The 19585-nt window shown below is 35.0% G+C and overlaps 1 protein-coding gene across 3 annotated transcripts in view; it reads left to right on the forward strand.

Annotated features, from left to right (window-relative positions):
• Positions 1 to 19585, forward strand: part of LOC145677738 (major facilitator superfamily domain-containing protein 12-like) — a 64996-nt gene that overhangs the window by 37115 nt on the left and 8296 nt on the right. For 2 of the 3 annotated variants that reach the window (XM_081748125.1, XM_081748129.1), the window contains exons 5-7: positions 4893 to 5264; positions 7667 to 7778; positions 14248 to 14398. In XM_081748125.1, the coding sequence (XP_081604251.1) occupies positions 4893 to 5264; positions 7667 to 7778; positions 14248 to 14398 (635 nt within the window). The remainder of the gene's footprint in view (positions 1 to 4892; positions 5265 to 7666; positions 7779 to 14247; positions 14399 to 19585) is intronic. The other variant, XM_081748130.1, reaches the window with a different exon arrangement.

The following is a 19585-nucleotide window of genomic DNA, read 5'->3' on the forward strand; positions in this document are numbered from 1 at the left end:
TTTTGTTTGTTTATGTCGATTTGAGAGCTGAACATATTACTATTTTTTCTTATTTTACCCTAGCGAAACGGGTAATTGACGGTAGCTTATCATAATACTATCGATCACACGAGATAGAATAGTAGTCTCGTTGCTTATCATTTTCGAGCGGCAATGCGAGAGAAGATCGTGAGAAAGAAAGAAAAAAAAAATCGAATTGAAGATTTAAATGAATTTACCTGTTTTACTACTCTCCTGAATGTCGAAAGTGTTGTTGGAACGTCCGCCACGATGTATGTACACACACCTATAGACCATACCGTTCAACATGTCCGGACCATATTTTGATTTTCGGGAACAACTTGTAAAATTTTCCAGGGAAGTTTTTCGAATTTTTATTTCTACATCAAACAATTAAGATTGTTATTGCGGGAGGGGGGAGTAAAAATAGAATTTTTTTTATTTTCTCGGGAACTTGCATTAGTGAGTTTACTTTATTTCATAAATCAATATTTAATTGAGAACTTTTATTATGATATAAGTTGTTTCTGTGGGAAAAATCTGGAAAAGATAGATAATTCGTGAGGATGTTGTTTTCGAACGATTTCGCAAAAAACTGCTCAGGCAATTTTATTCATATATCATAAATATATTTCGTTAATAGTCCTTAAACATGTCATAATCAACTTCTCTTGAAATGACCCACAAGGGGTACTTCGGTACTCACTCAACGGAGGCGAGTATTTTGTGGACGATTATCAAGAACACTCAAGCGATTTTGTTCATATCTCATCAGTAGGGTGCAGTAGTGAATCGGCGAGATTGCAGCACTATCTTCCCCCAAGAGTAGAGTTGAGGAGGAGGTGAAACCACTTCTGTCATCTTGCAACTTACTGAAAAGCATTTAGTTCCAGTGGAGCGGTGTACTGGCGAACAACATTGCTGTGGAAATGTTTTACAAGAACGGTGAAAGTCACAGAATTGCTTACGTGAATTTTGAGAATATTACGCAATAGAATGCTATTGTGCTGTTCCATCAGCTGATGTCATTGTAACTTAGTTCTAAACCGTGTGTGCGTGAATTATTTGAATTCTGTACAGTATTATAGTTACTGTGGGTAGGAAAAGAAACAGACATAATAAACAAGCTCAGGAATCGAACTTAAGATCCATCCAGCGCCCGTGCATTGACAGCTTCGGCGTATAAAGCTATCGGCACACAAATGCTGTTACAATGCAAATTGTAATGTGATCAAACAAAATGAAGGTTTGTTCCAACCTCACCACAAACGACCACAATAAACCACAATATTAAGATTTATAGTGAAAATAATGTATTTATTTATTTTGCTGTTTTGACTTACAATATGGAGAGTATCTTCTATAAGTTCTACAGTTGTCATATGTATATAAATGCAAATTGTAATTACACCATTTGTAGTATAAAATTATAAACAAACATCACATGTTAAATTTGTTATATCATTACATCATATTCATACATTGTTATCATTTGCAAATTCCTGAACTGAATAATGTGCTTTAGAAAGTAACAGAGTACGAATTTTGTTTTGGGTATTAAAATTTACCTCTTTAGAATGTGATGGTAACATATTATAAAGTCTCGTACAATTTAAATAAACATTTGTTTGGTATTTGGAGTAATTTTGTTGTACTACGTAAATGTCGTTTAATTGCCGCGTGTTGTATGCATGAATATCTCTTGTTTGTATAAACATCTGTTTGTTTTGTTTCACGAAGTGTGTAGATTTATATATGTATAGGCTTGGAAGGGTTAAAATTTTTTGTGATCTAAATATTTGTTTACAGGATGTTCTTTTATTTAGTCTGAATATTATTCATAGTATTTTCTTTTGTATCCGAAATGTTTCCTGACTGCATGCGGCTGATCCCCAAACTGAGGAGTGATTGAACTTTTGCGTAGTAAATCGTCAATAAACTATTTCGTGAAACTGTATCACGTAACCTAAAGAACGCAAAACATAAAGTAGTCAATTTTTTATTTAGTGTTTTAACATGGGTTTGCCAAGACAAATCATCATCGATGTAAACACCAAGTAACTTTGTTGTATTAGAACACTCAATTTGTTTTCCATTAATGTTTAGCGAAGGGAAGGATGGATTATTTCCTGGAAAACAAAAGTTTATTGCGACTGTTTTATCTGTATTTAGGAGAAGGTTATTTGCATTCAACCAAGTAACTATTTTGCTTATAACCTTTTCTGCCTTTACCAATACTAAATTTGGGTCCTGTTCAGTAATAACTATATTTATATCATCAGCATATAATATGCATTTTGTGGGGTGTAAAGTTTTTATTAGATCATTTATGTAAATTATAAATAGAGTAGGGCCTAAAATAGAGCCCTGAGGGACACCTCTGGTAATTTTTGTTGGTTTTGAAAAGAAAGTGCGGGATCATTTGATTCAACTTTTGTAATTTGAACAGTTTGGCATCTATTTGTTAGGTAGAATGAAAACCACTGGTTTGCTACGCCACGTATGCCATATTGAGACAATTTATTTAGCATAATATTGTGATCAGTTTTGTCAGGTGCCTTTGACAGATCGATGAACAAACCTATAACATAATTCTTATTATCGAGTGATTTCAGGACATCAGTAAGAAAATCAAATAAAGCGGTATCAGTAATTTTATTCTTCTGAAATCCGTGCTGAAAAGTCGAGATAATATTATGAGTTATTAAAAATTTGCTAAGACGTTTTGCCATGACTGACTCAAATATCTTTGAAACTATCGATAACACTGAAATAAGTCGATTTGTCATGATATTTTCATCACCCTTTTTAAAAGTTGGGAGAACCTTAGCATTTTTAAGCAGTGTGGGAAATATACCGTTTTCTAACGAGAAATTTATGAGGTAACAAAGTTGATGTGTGATATGTTTCGCACACTTTTTAATTACCTTGGAAGGAACTTCATCCATACCTGAAGAACTGCTGTTTAATAAGGATAATAACTTCAGCAATTTGATTTCACTGTGAAGAAAAAATATAAAACCTAGTATATACTGGGTATGCACATAATAAGCACGGAGGAAAATATTGAAGAAATTGCATATATGATTCAATTCATTGTTTTTTGTTTTCTTTTATATTTTATAAGCTTACATCTACATACTTCACGTTTTAGAGGTTAAGATAAAAAAAAAAAAAAATGTTGCGAATAATTAAATACAAATTCTAACGCAAGTCTTTCTAATAAGATATGATGCGTTCTTTCCGCTTCTCAGACGAAGCACGGCCCACGGATTTATAACCCAGGCGTAAAAAGTACTTCCGAAACCCTCGTTTCATACAAATTTTTATCATTTTGTCTGCACATGCTCTGTCATTGACTGAAGCATTACTTGACATCTAAGCAAAGTCTATGGGAGTATGTTATCTTATCAGTTCCCACGGATGATGTTCAAATGTTAACAAAGAGTCTATTGTAACGTAAAATGAAAGAAAATGCAAAACTGAAAACTAAATACACTTCTTTAAATCCATTGCATAAAATAAAATGAAATGAATGTTCGAAAAATTGGTTCATAATAAGAATCACTGTAACAGGTGAAATTTTAGATCATTGTGAGAAATTCACCATACAGTGTGGTCAAACAGTCCGAGTCACTCGGAATAGCGACGCGTTGACTGGTGTGGACTTGGCTCAAAAGTCTTTCTCACAATCGAGATATTCTCGGGTGTACGTACTGTTTATATACAGTGTTACCTTTTTGCTTCAGTGTAGAACGAGTAGCCTTGAAATTTCGTGCCCAAGTCTAATGGCATGAACTGGTGGCGTAGCATGATTGCAATCTATTGCGTAATGTCTTCGAAATTCACACTGAGCGATTATGTAACTGATTGATCTTGTCCAATTCTTTCACAGTAAAGGCGCGTGTTCTCTGGTCCACTGTTCCATTGTGACTAAATACTTTTTAGTAAACTACAAGACGGTAAAAGTGGTTTCACCCTCCGCTTAGTTCTATATTTGAAAAACAGTGTTGCAAAATTGTTCAATTCACTACTGCGCCGTGTATTTTATTAACAATAAGTTTTAACACACGCATATTTTTGTTAAGACTAACAACTACTAACCTTTTTATGTGCTCTGTGATTCTTATTCCGAAGATCGCTTTGCTGGTATTGTTTCAGCAACTAACCCTGATGCTATCATCCATCAGACATTTAATTGAAGAACGTGCTTTTTAAAGTGTTTTAAGTATCGGTGGTTATCTACACACATTAGCTGCTACAGTGATTTTGGTATTCTTTTCTTCGAAAAGGTCTAAGGTGAATAACGTTAAAATCGATAAAAGCCAACGTTCTTCAATTAAGTAGCTGTCAAATTCAAAACCAAACGTTTTTATTAAAGCAGACGAGATTCAATCAAGGCTATTCTAACACTTAACTCTTGTCAGCAAGAAAAAAGTAAAACAAAGTTATAATAATAATAATAATAATAATAATAATAATAAAGAATTGAGTTCAAAGTAATGATAAGATCAAATAATCACATTAAAAATAAGAGATAAAAGAATACTAAAGTAAATAGAAGTGCCTCTCTCCCTCCCGCAAAATAAAGTAACCTATATCTATGATAGATTTCAAGCAAGTGAAGTAATACAAATAACACAAGGAACGCAGTTTTACATATCATGTCAAGTCGCATACTACTATTATCTATGCTAGTAAGCATAAGTGCATATTTATATGGAAAATCTGTTTGTAAATGAGATAATGCAATCTTTCACTAACAATTTAAAGTAGTTAATTAAATAGCCTTACTACTAGCAGTGTTGTCAAATGATTTTATAACTTCTCAGCGTTGTAAAAGAGTTATTCTAAAGGCACAGTATTAATATATGTATGTCTTCTTTTTGCAGCATATTGTGCTTATTGGGCTTTCCATAGGGTCAGTATTTTCATTGGTTTTCCACCTTGGAGTTAAAGAACCACGTCCTGAGGTGTCTCTTAGGATTCGCAATGGTGAAATCTCAACACTACCAGGACCAAATTGCAGATCTTACATGTCAGCTGTCAGCTTTCTGCGTGAATCTCAGTTCTATCAAGTAGCACTTTTGTACATGTCAACCCGTCTGTTTGTGAATCTTTCACAAGTGTATATTCCAATGTATCTTCATGTCTCTCTGAATATGAGATCTGAAAGTCTGGCTATAGTTCCTCTCATGATGTTTCTGAGCAGTTTTTTTGCGTCGTTTTCTGTTAAACTTTTAAATGAACGTCTCGGTAGAAAGGTGAGCAATTTTAATACTCTGTGTACGGGATAATGTTCAAGACACTTACGTAACGAATTAGTTACTTAGACAAAACTGTAAAATGTATTTGATAATTTTGAAAATGATATTTGCAGGTAATCAACTTTCTTCCAATCTAGAAAATAACAGATACATGAAGTGATTATGTGACAGATTAAAAACACGTCTAGTTAATTATACTTTTTTAACAGTACAAGTATACATCGATTCCTGCGAAGCTTAAGTGTCTAACGATATATGTTTAAATCGCTAACTTTAAAATTGTAAATAACATTTCGTCACTGTCATTGCTTTATGACTTTAGCCACTTATTTTCAACGTATTTCTGCCTTTTAAATAAAACGCATCTCAAATTCGCAAAGGATATCTAGCTTAAATTGTATTTTTAAATGTTTATGCCTAGATGACTCTGTATTGTGTCAGGTTGCGAGTTTTAGGTTTTTCTTTTTAAAAATTTTCCCCATTTATTCAATATACACTGCTGATTAAAAAAAATGAAGAAAGCATAAGTTTGAGATATTTATTTTACTATATCATAATAATAGTATATATTTGAGCTTTCTATTGCTTATCATTTCAGTTTTGGTCTGGGAAATAAATTGTAAAAATTAAGGATAGAAATGGTAGAACTTATTTTTTTAATTTTCATATTTTGACTTATTAAAAGTTTTGAAAAATGCCATTCAACAAATATATATGTATGGGGGCGTATTTACCTAGATACGCTCTTATAACTTTTGAAAGAATAACAAACGCTGAAATACCATACAGATATCAGCAGGGGAACATTGTTTGACATAATCTGCAATACCACCATGTTTACAGTGTTCCCAACTTAACATAAAGTTATATTTTTTCAAACAGCAATACGTCAGGTTATTAGACATTTCAAATTCATATTAAATGAAAACTAACAATATCACATTTATTATGCAGTGTTGAAAACTAAGGACACTAGAGTGTCACAAACATTCAAATTTTGGTGGCCTATACAGCTATAATGCAAATGAAACAGACGAGGCAATGCACATCCAAAGAACCTTAGTGTCTAAAATATTATGATCATATTATGACAGATTTCTAGAGGATAAAACAAAGTTACAAAGGGTTGAAAATTTGACTCAGAAAAGTGTTTAGATAAGTATCAGATCCAATTATGCAGATTATTTTCAATAGATAGGAAGATCATAGTTCCGTTTACAGCAATTTTGATACCTCAAACTGTTCTAGGAATATGGTAAAGTTTGTAACACTTCTTAAAATTATGTAGTATCTTCAGAATTTTTAGTAACTTTTTTCCTACTTGTTGGATATACGTCATACGATGACAGTAGTGTTCGATATTAAGGACTTTGGGTGTGCATAGCCCTGTCTATCTCACTTGTTTTTTTACTTTTGTAGACCCTCCAAAATTTGGTTATTTTTCGATGTGTGTGGTGCTGTAGTGTCCTTAGTTTGCAACACTACATAATAAATGTGGCATTATCCGTTTTCGTTTTACATGTAGATTTGAAATATATAATAAGCGGATTAGTGACATTTGAAAAAAAGATAACTTTATATTGGGCTTAATATACTGTATATATTTATATATAATATAAATATAACTTTTTCTTATACTTACGACTATTGATTTTAATTAGTCATTATTGAGATGTAAAATCGAGTTTACACAAGCAGGTGTGGTGGTGACCAAGATCACAGTGCTGATCGAAATAGTAAACGAATAATAGAAAATTCTCCATGATACAAAAGGAGATCTGCTGGTATTTATTTAGGTGAGAGTAGCTCAATAAAACCGTATTGTTGCTGATTTAAACCATTTATTAGGTAAAATTGGGACAACCATTATACTGTTTTATTACGTATAATATCATCATCATCATCATAGGTATTCTGCCTTTATTGGCAGGTCACTTGCCGCAGCTGAGAAGCTTCCATGCTCCACGGTCCTCCGCTAACCTTTTCGTCTTCGCGTATGATCTTTCTGTTTTAATATCATCCATTAATTGTAGTCTCCTTCGCCCCCTCCCTCTCTTTCCCGCCACCATACCCTCTAGGACGTCCCTCATGATACAATCTCTTCTTAGGCAATGTTTCAACCAGTTTCTCTTCCTCTTCCTAATTATATCTAAAAGTGTTCTTTTCTCACCCACCATTTCTAACACTCTCTCATTCGTTTTCCGCTCGACCCAACTAATTCTTTCCATTCTTCTCCACACCCACATTTCGAAGGCTGCCAGTCGATTTTCGTCACCTTTACGTAATGTCCACGTTTCCTCCCCATACAGTACAACACTCCACGTATAATATAATCAATTTTATTACATGTAGTATTTGTGTGAAAGGCTATTATTATGATATTTTTTCTTTATTTTTAGTGGACATACTTCATAGGTGGTCTCTTGGGCATTGGTGGTTGTATTTGGGTTTGGTTCGGCTCCGGAGTTATCTACAAAACCTATGAACTGTATGGTGTGGCCTTTCTTTTAGGTGCGTTCTGAAACTTTATTCGATAATTTGATTTTTTACACTCATCAATATCTCTAATAAATATAGATATGGGTTTGAAACAAAGAAATAGCGAAGCGGAAATAAAAAAAAATAGTTTTTTACCAAATAATAATAATAATAATAATAATAATAATTATAATAATAATAACGAAGATATAATCATAACACTGGAAAAGTACACTATGAGTACTTTCGCGGAAGTGTTTGATTTGATTAGGCGTTTTAGCAAAAAACATTCATATATTTTAGTGATATTGTGTTTCGCTATTTTGTTACTATCTTCTGATAAGTAACAGATAAATATAGATAAGGTGAATTCAACTCAAAATATTAATTAAAGATTACCATAAAGTAGATAGTATTTCAGTACTACATCATTTGTAATTTAGGTTACACCGTTTTGCAGAAAAAAATGTATATCACCCGAGCAAAATAAGCTGCAAATTAGGTGGCGTCTTTGTATCATTAAGTGTAGATGTTCCTTGTCAACTTCAACAGGAATCCTCAATAGAAGTCCATCGTATGATGATCATTTATACGGAAGTCTTTATTAAAATGAGTTAATGGTGCTTTGTGAAATATACAAAATTCTATAATAGTAGCCTTTCCTACTAATCCGCACGCCCCAATTTATTAATTTGAGTAATCATATTATTCTAAAAAGCAAATCAAAACATAGCCGGAAAATGTTGTTAATTCTCCTTCTGTGTAATACTAAGCGAATGTTAAAAAAGGGTCGATTTTTACGCGGGATTGGCAATACTAATTGAAGTTAGCATGCCAATCCCGCACAACAGAGATAGAATCGCCCGAATAGAGTTGCGTACGTACGAGTATCAGTAAGGTCAGGTGGCTAACGTAATACAAAATCCTGCCAAATGTGAAGTGAGATCTGTCATACGATTTTTCAACGCCAAAGGACAGAATGCAGCTGACATCCATCGGAAATAATGTGCCATTTACAAACCAACAGAGAAATGAGTAGAGAGAGAGAGTCATTCAAATGCTTGACGATGAGCGTAGCGGAAGGCCAAGTGTCGAGGACGATAAAAGCAACGAACTATCTGATGGAATGCGTAAACAAGAAAGTGCGATCCAATCGCCGTTTACAATAACTGAATGAGTTTCCAGAAGTGTCTGCGAAACAGTGCGTTGAGTTGTGACTGACAAGCTGAGTTATCACAAACTGTGTGCGAGGTGGGTGCCAAAAATGCTGACAGACGCTCACAAACAGCAAAGAATGACAGCTGCACGTGATTTTTGTGGGTCGCTAGAGGAGGATGAGGATGACCTCTTTTCTCACATAGTGACGGAGGATGAAACCCGGATATCGTACGTCACTGAAGAGTCGAAGCAGCAGTCAATGCAATGGCCGCATTCTGGTTCTCCTAAAGCGAAGAAATTCAAACAAACATCATCAGTTCACAAAACCATGGCGTCTTTGTTTTGGCACCGAAAGGGTGTCATTCTTATGGAATTCTTCGAACCAGGGTGAACAGTTATAGTAGATGTATATTGTCAAACACTGAATAAACTCCGACGTGCATCCAAAATCGGTAGAGAGGAAACGCTACGTAATAGAATTCTTTTTATCCATGACAGTGCCTGCCCACACACAACTTCTGGTACTGTTGAAATAAGACAAAGATTACGATGAGAACTATTGTCATCCTCCTTACAACCCCGACCTTGTTCCTAGGGATTTCTTTCTTTTTCTTCACCTGAAAAAACGGCTTGGATCAAAGCGTTTCTACGACAGTGAAGCGCTCACGACATCAGTTCTGGATTAGCTGCACACTCAGGTCGCAAATTTTTACAAACAGGATATACGGAAGCTTGTGCCATGCTACCAGAAATATCTGAAGGTTCATGGTGACTACGTCGTACAATAGCCAAGGTATGTACTTGTATATCAATGACAATAAATTTTCTCTTCTATCATTTTCTTGTTTTTTAAAAAGTTTTTTTTTTTTTTTTTTGGACATGAGCCTCGTAAAAATGTACGTTTCCAAGATGAACTTTTGCTTTAATTGTGAAAACCATCTTTAGGTCGATACAAAGGTGAGGAATTAAAAGGGACATGTAATATTTGTCAAAAATTTATCCAACACAGACACCCTCACCATCTCTTCAATAAGAATGAAAAACACATCATCTTCGTAGTGTACGTTTACAGGTTCAAATATCCAGGAAAGAGGACGAAATTTTCAGCTACTTTATGCTGCAATCTTTTACCTAGACGAATGTTACTACGTATTGAAAATTTAAATTAATTTCTGATTAAAGGATTAAATTGACTAGAAAAGATATGATTGTAACATCTAGGAACTAAAATATTGTAAAATGCAACGATCTACCTGATAAATCAAGAACACTTTTTCAGAAACCATTTTTGAATTTCCAGCAATGGAGTCTCAGGTGCTTTTTCAGGGAATTGCTTTTGAATATCCACAAGATAAATGAGGAACGCCTTTTCACGATTTCTCCGGAGCGCCAAATAGATGAATAAGGTTTTGGTTTCATGCTTGGGCGGTCGATAACAGATGCAATATTTGCACTTCGGATGCTAATAGAAAAATACAGAGAATACCAGAAGGGTCTCCATATAATTTTTTCGAGTTACAGAAAGTATATGACAATGGCACGGGAACTAATTTGGTGGACACTGAAGAAAAGTGTGTTAGGAACACACACATCTGTGCGACAGGAGTAAAGAGCGCGTGTGGAATAAAAGAAGACTTTACGGTTAAAGTGGGATTTCATCAATAAGTTAGTCTTAGGCCACACCTTTTTGCAGTTGTGATGGAGAAGCTTACAAAGGACTTCCAAGATTCAGGACTTTCGAATATGCTATTTCTGAATGACATCTTGCTGGTGAGTGAGACCAAGGCAGTGCTGCAAGAAAAATTGAATTCCTCGAGAGGAGTATTAGAGAGAAAAGAGATTAGAATTAGTAAAACCTAGACAGAATATTTACATTGTCTATTCACCAAAAATGAAATCACAAGTACAAGAATACGTCTGGACGAAGAAGAAAAGGTGATAATGACGAAGAAATTCAAGTATTTGGAATCAGTACTACAGGAAATCAGGAATAGAGGAAGATGTATATGACCAGGGTTGGCAAAAACCATGGTTTTTATTTAAAAAAAAAAACAAACAAAAAAAACCGTTTTTTTTTTGTTTGTTTGTTTAAACCAGGTTTTTATGGTTTAAATAATTTGCTCTATATATTCATATCATATATGGACAGAAATAAGTTTGCTTCGCCTTGATGTTATCATGCAACAACCGGGTTATGCTGGAAGGGGTCACATAATCTTAAAGCGGAATAAAAACCGCTTCTCGAGTTACATCCGAGAGAAATTGTCCTCCATTTGAACTCGGAAACAGGACTAATTGGCCACAAATGCGATACGTCTGCCGACTCACTCACGAAGGAATCCTGATAAAAAAAAAAAAAAATACGTTGTACTGATCTTTACATGCTTCTTAATATAACTGTCAAGAGTCATTTCAGAAGGACAAAAAGATAAACAGTTGCACAAGTGAAACCATTACACAGAATTACATATGAACAATTTCAAAGTACTACGGAGTACAGAACTAATTTAGTTCAAGTTAGTTAACAACGACTTTTATTGGTCCAAATTAAAGAAATACACCGACTTAATCTGCATATCAATAAGAAAAGTGAATAAAGATACGAATTATTTGAGTCCACTTTGGCTCAGATTCATTTATACATAAATAGATACCAAAGATACTTATTTCACTAAATGCCTCTCGTGGGGTCTGTATGACCCCCCCCCCCCCCCCCACACACACACACAAAGTACGGCATTTTCGATGTATTTTATCAATAGTAAACATTGAAACAAAACAATATTTAGAATTTTTCTTCGATTGCAATTACATAACAATAATAACTACAAAAAATCACAAAGTAAACATTTATAAAGTTATAAAAAAGAAAGTTGCTTTTGTAGTATAATCTTTTTGAGTAATGAATGGGGAATTTAGGTCTGAATATAATACGAATAATATACGGGAGTGAAACGTGATAACCCACAAATGTGTGTTCATCAAGATTTTACAAACACTTACACTTTTACGAACATTTTTTTGTTTTTTGGTTTAAACCACCTTGGTTTAAACCAGCCACCCCTGTATTTGACTGAATTAACAGCGATTGAACAAAATGGAGAGAAGCGGCATGAGTCTTGTGTGACTGTTGAGCACCAATACGCCTTAAAGGATAGATTACAAAACAGTAGTGAGACCGCTATGTTGTACGGAGCGGAATGTTGGAGGACGAAGAAGAGAAAGGAACAGAGCAGCGATGGATAGTGGAGTAACATGGAAGAACAAAATTAAGGACGAGGTGATCTGCAGGGGCAGCTCTAGGATATTTTATACCCTAGGCGAAAAATATGTATGCACCCCCATAATTTCCTTCTCCCCCAAACCCAAACCTAAGTGAAGCCTTATCGTCCCTGACATTTTCACCACATCACATTGTTATCATTTGTTTAAGCATAAAATAAAATAAAACTTACTCCCAATGCCTCTCTCTATGGTATTAATAAGTAATCTATAAGCCAATTATTTTTTAAAAACATTTTTATTGCTGTGACATTTGGAATGAAATTTTACTAATATAACCACAAGGCAACAAAAAATTAAATTGTAATGTAAACCATGTCGATGTCCATTGTAAATATAAAATTAAATATAGTTGTAATTCTTTCTAAAAAGATTCAATAGAAAACGTGATTAGTGACTACAATGTATCCAAAAATTTAACTTTTGCCTGTTTAAGGAAATCAAAAGCTAAGACGTATACTATAAACAGCTTTGTACATAGGCAATTTATACGTTAATAATTAGTCTAAACTTGCATTAGCAAGTTTACACTTACAAATAATTTTTGATTCCAGTAGCTTTATTTACATTCAACAAATATCGCAGAAAAATCAGTTCTGTTTGCACGAGTGTAAAAACAACATACATTTCGTGATGTTGAGATAGTACATTTTAATATTTCCATAAGTCTGTCATTCACTGTTTAAGATAAATTGAACAACAGCATTTATAACCTTAACTTTACGTTCCTTGTTTTCATACTTGCAAACTCTTTCACTAGGGTGTGCGTGGGTTTTCTCGGGGTTCTCCCGTTCCCTCCCACTTTCTTCATTCCACCATTTTATTCATTTCTCATCATCACCGACTCCTTTAGCCTAGCTGATTTAACCATAGGATGTAAAACTCAAAGATTTTATTTATTTTTTTCTTTCACTAGGACTGTCGGATCTATTTTTAACTTAATTTATTTATTTCAACAGATACTCAGATACAGCATAATGAGTGCCACTTACAGAGGGAAACATTAACAATACAGAAAAATAAAAATAATAAAAAAAGATAAATCATAGATGATGTTTCTTAATTCATTTTTAATTATTTTGAATTTGTGTAATTATTCTGTCAAAAGCTGGGAAGCTTTAACATGTGCACATAAGTTATCTGATTATATAAATTTGGTGCTCTGTGAAAGAAAGGTGTTTGAATAACCGACAGCCTAGGGCAGGACAGGTGGATATTTGATGCTACAAGGGTAGGAATGTGTTGGAATAATTCTTGAAGTGTGTTTCAGACCTTAAGTTTCCATTGACTACCTTATGTAGAAACTTTAAGCCAGTGACATTTCTGCGAGCATCCGGAGTCTGGATATTCAGATAATGCAGATCTTTTTTAGTAATAGAATGAGCAGTGGGAACACGGAAACGTACTATGGCCAGATAGATGTTCCCCGGCTCCATACAGGTGAGCGGTAATTGATCTTGGGTAATTCCACTTTTCATGAACTTCCTCTTCCTAAATGTGTAGGGCGCTGGCGCACGCACGTTCTGCCTAATGTTGATAAACCGCACGCAAAAAAAAGAAAGAAAAAAAAAAGACTGCCATTCCGCCCCTAAATGTTTTCGCCCTGCACAGCCGCCTAGGTTGTCTATATGGACGAGCCGGCCTTGGTGATCTGAGAACCAGTAAAGAGGAAGTCAGTACTAGAAGAAAAACTGCAAGAAAGTAAACTTCGGTGATTTGGACATGTAGAAAAGAAGACCTTTGGAATGCGTAGCTCATGGAGTGGATGCTATAGAATTGAATGAGAAACGAACGCGATATGAATAAGGAATGTGTTTTGTGGAGTTGTTTTCAAAATGTAGCAGATGAATCAAGAGGGTCCTTTTTCTATTGAACTTTCAGCAACTGAATCAAGGACATCCTGTTAGGGATTGTTGTTGAACCTCTAGCACATGAATGAAGGTCTTCTCCGGTTACGTGGCCACCGATTTACACATTTGTGAGGTTGGTTCTCTTGACTAGAACTTTTCCTCGTATATAATAATAATAATAATAATAATAATAATAATACATTACTTTACAGGAGCTGGAAGTTCAGTAATGCTTGTAACAAGTTTAGGAATTACGGCTGATCTAATTGGACCGAACACGGAAAGTGGAGCTTTTGTTTATGGTGCTATGAGTTTCGCTGACAAACTGTCCAATGGTGTAGCTGTTACCATAATTCAGCGAATGTAAGTATTAGTTTCATTCAAAAGACCGTTTGATAAAAGCAATGTAGATTTGAATTTGAAAGAGAGAGAATAATATATGGCAGATTTGGGGATCGAAGTCGGGTCTCCAGTACATTTTTATTCTTTCAGTGTAACTTCATCTACCGTATTTACATGAATTTAAGACGTCCTCAGATGTAAGACGCACCCCCAATTTTTGAAGGAAAAATTGAAAAAAAAAAATCCTTGAATGTAAGACGCATCCTTGGCGAAAATGAAAAAAAAAACCTACACTGCATTCATTAAAAAAAAATGAAAAAAGAAATTAATAAACATAGGTAAACAAATAATGTTATGGGAAAATAAAGAAACATTGAACTTACTGCTGAAATTTACGGTATATTAATGTGCATCTGCTGGTTTTTTTCTAATGTAATTACGCTACAACACTTGCTTGCATTAGTTTTATAGCAATCCATTATCGGTATAATTTCGCGTAAAATACACGATTCTGCATTCTGTTCCTACACAGAAAATACACATTCTTTACAGAATCGTGATTAACGGGATCAACAATTTTTGGCAAAATCCCATCTAAACTGGCCTAAATTTCCATAACTCAAATCGAAGACGCACCTTGATTTTGGAGGGGGGGAAAAATCGACAAAAATGTGCGTCTTAGAATCGCGTAAATATGGTGTATAATACAGTGGCATCACTTTCCAGTCGTTCGTGTATTTGTACTGATGTTAATTGTGAAAGGTGATTTTAAATTAAAATAATAATAATAATAATAATAATAATAATAATAATAATAATAATAATAATAATAATAATAATAATAATAGTAATCGTAGATGACATTATTTCCAAAAGAGAAAAAATTATTAGCCTTCACTGCCTAATTAAATTAAGACTTATTTTTAGTTTCATAATTTTTCGGAAAAATCATTTTGTGAACAATAATTTTATATACTTCTTATGGCTTTGAAGAAAGAAAGATTGTTATTGTTATTCCTGTATTTTTGTTTTATTCAGTAATATTGTAGTCGACAAGGCTAGTGTATGTTGAAAATGGTTAGCCATAAAAAATGGGAGAAGTGGCGGTATTGTTTATTGTTTTATATATATATATATATACTGCGGCAGATGCATGAACAGATTGGTACCATTAAGTGTTCTCAGTCATGTTATCAAGTCTTGTAATCCAGCTCGTGGAGGTGAGATAGTCTGGTGGAGAACGACCTATACAGTAAGGGTTTATCTTGCATCCTCAGACTGCACCACATTCAAGCGCAGGTCGTAGGTCAGAATCTTAATAGTGCGCGCTGTCCTTTATAACGTTAGTGTCGCATAAGGATGTAAGACAGTCGAATTCCACCCGCGTTACCGCGCTTGATACTGGAAACAAAGAACCATAGCAGTTAATATGGTAACTTTCATTCTCTCAAACCATCCAGGCTTTCACGGTGCCCAGCCTCTATGCTTCAATACAAGACGGAAAACAGCAAATAAAATACAGGTTTGTTCCGTTTAACATAAGAAAAAGCGAACAACCAGCTATGACGTGTCAGTGCTACGAGTTGCGAGTTTTTGAAAGTGCACTTCTTTTTCGGAATACTTTTCTTGATACTCCTTGCACAGTTTCAAGTTAGCGTACCGGTGATTATTCTAATTACTGTATTTAATATACTACTTACTTACAGTAGATGAATACTGTGAAGGAAGTTGCAAACAAGCTCATCATCAATGCTGGATAACTTGGTCTTTGGCCAGTGATCTATCCATCTAACTGGTCCTTGTTGCAAATGTTTGTCGAACTACAAGAACCTCAAGAGCGTTTTTTCCATTTTATTTGTTTATATTTTAAGAAAAAAATATTTTTTCTTGTTCAAATGGATCTCTTAACCCATACAGAAAAATTCCATTGTGGATTTCTTGTTCCACTCCTATACTGGGTCATGCTACTTTTCTGAATTACAGCAGCTTTACAAGTCAACAACACAGCATATGCTTCAGTGATTCATTTGGGCACAAAATATTCTTGATCTAAAAGTTATAAAAATTTATGCGTTATGAAATCTTTCATGCTTAGTCTTATTAGAGCGCAAAGCAGCCAAGTTTAAAAACTTGTAAAAATGTAAACACGAAAATTAATATTTTTTTCTTTAATCTCTGTTAGTATAAATGAAAGTGATCTTGTTTGCGATATCATTACGGGGAAGCAGCTTTAACCATTTGAAATCAGTTTTTGAATATAGTTAGCACCTGCCTCGAACTGGGTTTTTGTTATGCCAATTAAAATGCGTACCATAATCGGAAAACGAAGAATTAAAAATTTATACCAGAAAACAGAGCATCTCACGAACTCAAATTAGACAGATGAAGTTTGGTATATAAAGCCCTTGTTCAGAATAAATTGACCCATGTCTAATCGTTTCTGATGAAGGGGGGGGGGAGGAAGTTTGCGTAATATTTTAATTTCCCATTTTGCATTCATAAAATGGAGAAAATAAGAACATGGTTAAACACAGAAGTATATTTGGATATTTTAGGCCCCTGAGCTCAAGAAACTTTTTGCGCTTCTCTTCTTCCACCCCTGTATTTGTTTCTATTCATTATAGGTCTAAATAATGTACTCTTTCACGTACGTTGAATCACTAGCAACGAGGTGAGGCGACAGAACCAAATTCACGGACTATGCTGGCAGCCAATAAGCAATAGTCTCAGGTCTTTGTAGCACCAGTAGTGTATGACAAGAAAACTTGGTTGTGCTGTGGTACCAATATCAATTTCAGTATAGATCTCTCTTAAATTTCTCTTTCGTGGACAGCCTCTTTTTCCGCATAACATATTTCAATCTCGATTTCTTTTTAATTTGCCGCTCTGGGCCTGGGTCCCTGTGGCCTATGCATAAATACGGGCCTCGATGACCGTTTAAAATGCATTGGAATGCAGCACTTGAGTCGACCTGGATTTTTATCATTATACTTTGACAAATACGTTTTCTAAGGAGTGAATTTTCACAAAGAATTACAGATGCACCCTTTGAATGAAGTTAGCACTTAGATCGAGCTTCCCCCCCATTTATTTAATTTCATTTTATTTGATTAAATACACATCACAAGAAGAGAAAGGAGTTCCGAATATGCCTTCAGATACAGAATTGCCTTAGTTAAGTTTGAACCACTTACCTGGCTACATCTCCTTTCTTCACCGCCGGTTGTGTTCTATATGACGGCCACAGGTTCGAACAATCGCGGCCCAGCAGCGTAATTTTCACTGTAGCAAACTTCTGCGTAGAATGGAAAGGGGAATAGAATATATCCTTACTGCTTTGGACAACTTTCCGAAGACCCTGCAAGGTACGGGCACAACGTCAAGCAAGAGCCTGCTTGAGAAGTCCAAATTCACAATAGTCCATTGGTTAGGCGTCTGGATATTTCACAGGAGTGACTCGAATTCCCGTCTCTTCTGTCTTCATTACGTAGAACGCCTGAGATGATCGAAAGGTATTGGCTAGAAGCTTTGACCATGTGGATCCATATATTTGTGCTCTCATCATACTGCTTGGGGATGTGTATATCATACAGAGGGTCCTTGACGTTCTGTGGAAATAAGCTGCGTTGACTTCCGTGTTCGAAGGCCACTGCAGTATCTTGTCACCAGCAGAAATCCCGTGGAAATCTTTCTCTTGCACTGCAGCACAAAATCAGAACGGTTATTGTGGTCTGTTTGAAAAAATGGATCGAACTCTGTTGGTCTTTTCTAGGTAAAGTCATCCTTCATCCAGGGTATACTCTCATTTCCTCTTGTTCTCTGCAAAATATATTTCGCAGAGTTTTCTGGCGTTTGTGAACTACTTCTAATGTGGCGTTCTGTAAGGCAGTGTCTACGAGCTTTTTAACGCGTTTCCAATGCGAGGTTCTTCCGAATGATGTTGGAAACAGTGTTGGGGGATTGTTCTGTCTCGTGTCACAGCTCCTAATGGGACACACTGTATTGGGGATTCAGGCGGGCTGAGGACGTTTTCTCATCATAATTTCCGGCCGACCACGTACTGCAGAGGCCTGTTGAGCACATCGTCGGATGATGGGACCACACCAGTTTTGTTAACTAATAAACCCATTATTAGAGGCACGAGTTTTCGCAATGCGTCAGAATTAAGTAATTTTCAGTTTATTGACGTTTTATGATATTGTATGCGTATTTTCATTGGTTTCCGTTGCGCGATAAAACGCGAAATTGGCACTTTTGCGCGAAATTTCTAACAATACGTGATATAACGCGAAATTATAAAAATACGTTTTCATTACTTTAAAACACTAGTTTTCCGCTAACAAAACGGTAGAACGTGGCATGAACTGTGCATTTTGGATAATTAGGACACGACTATAGGGAACATGTTGCCCGTTAGCTATCACCATTGCAACTGGATGGGGAGTTCCGAAGTGATGATTGTTTGAACTTTGTTGTAAATGCAGTTACATATGTGTGGCTTCCAACAAGCGATGTCAATTGTGAGAGATTTTTTTTCCAAGTGTGGACTGATGATAAGTGACAAACGTACAACAATGAAGGAGAAAAATGTGGAAACATGTAACATGCTTATGTTTAATGCTTAAATGTAACTTGTGCTTGTGTGTTTTCAGAAGACAGCAAAACTTTCCTAGCCATAGTAAGTTTAGTTACTAATATTCCTCAATTTGATTTAAAATATATATATATATATATATATATATATAATTAATTTTCTGTAAATGAAATTGACATTGTCAAATGAAATATTCAGTGTATTTTGTTTTTAGGTAATTAATGGTTTATTTTTATAGTGAACTATGAATAAAAGGAACAATTGTAAAAATGTCAGGGAATTCTTTTCCACAAAAGCTACAATATGCGAAACTTTATTTAGAAAATGCGACAAAACTCAAAAAATGAAAAACGAAACGCAAAATTTTCAAATTCTTAGTGCGAAAAACTCGTGCCCCTACCCATTATTTGTACCGTTTCAGTATTGCTGGGTAGCTATAATAAGTGGCGGAAAGTCCACAAGCCTTTCTAGAAAATTGTCACTTCTTCTTCATCGCTTCATGAATCGTACTCAACTGATATTGTTATCAGTACAGGTCCTAGTATGGGGACACAATAGCGGTTAAACATGTCGTTCGGGAGGGCCAGTTAAAGTCTTGTTTTATCGTGGGTAAT

The sequence above is a fragment of the Thermobia domestica genome, chromosome 2 (assembly GCF_964235325.1).
Source record: "Thermobia domestica chromosome 2, izTheDome1.hap1.1, whole genome shotgun sequence".
Lineage (NCBI taxonomy): Eukaryota > Metazoa > Arthropoda > Insecta > Zygentoma > Lepismatidae > Thermobia > Thermobia domestica.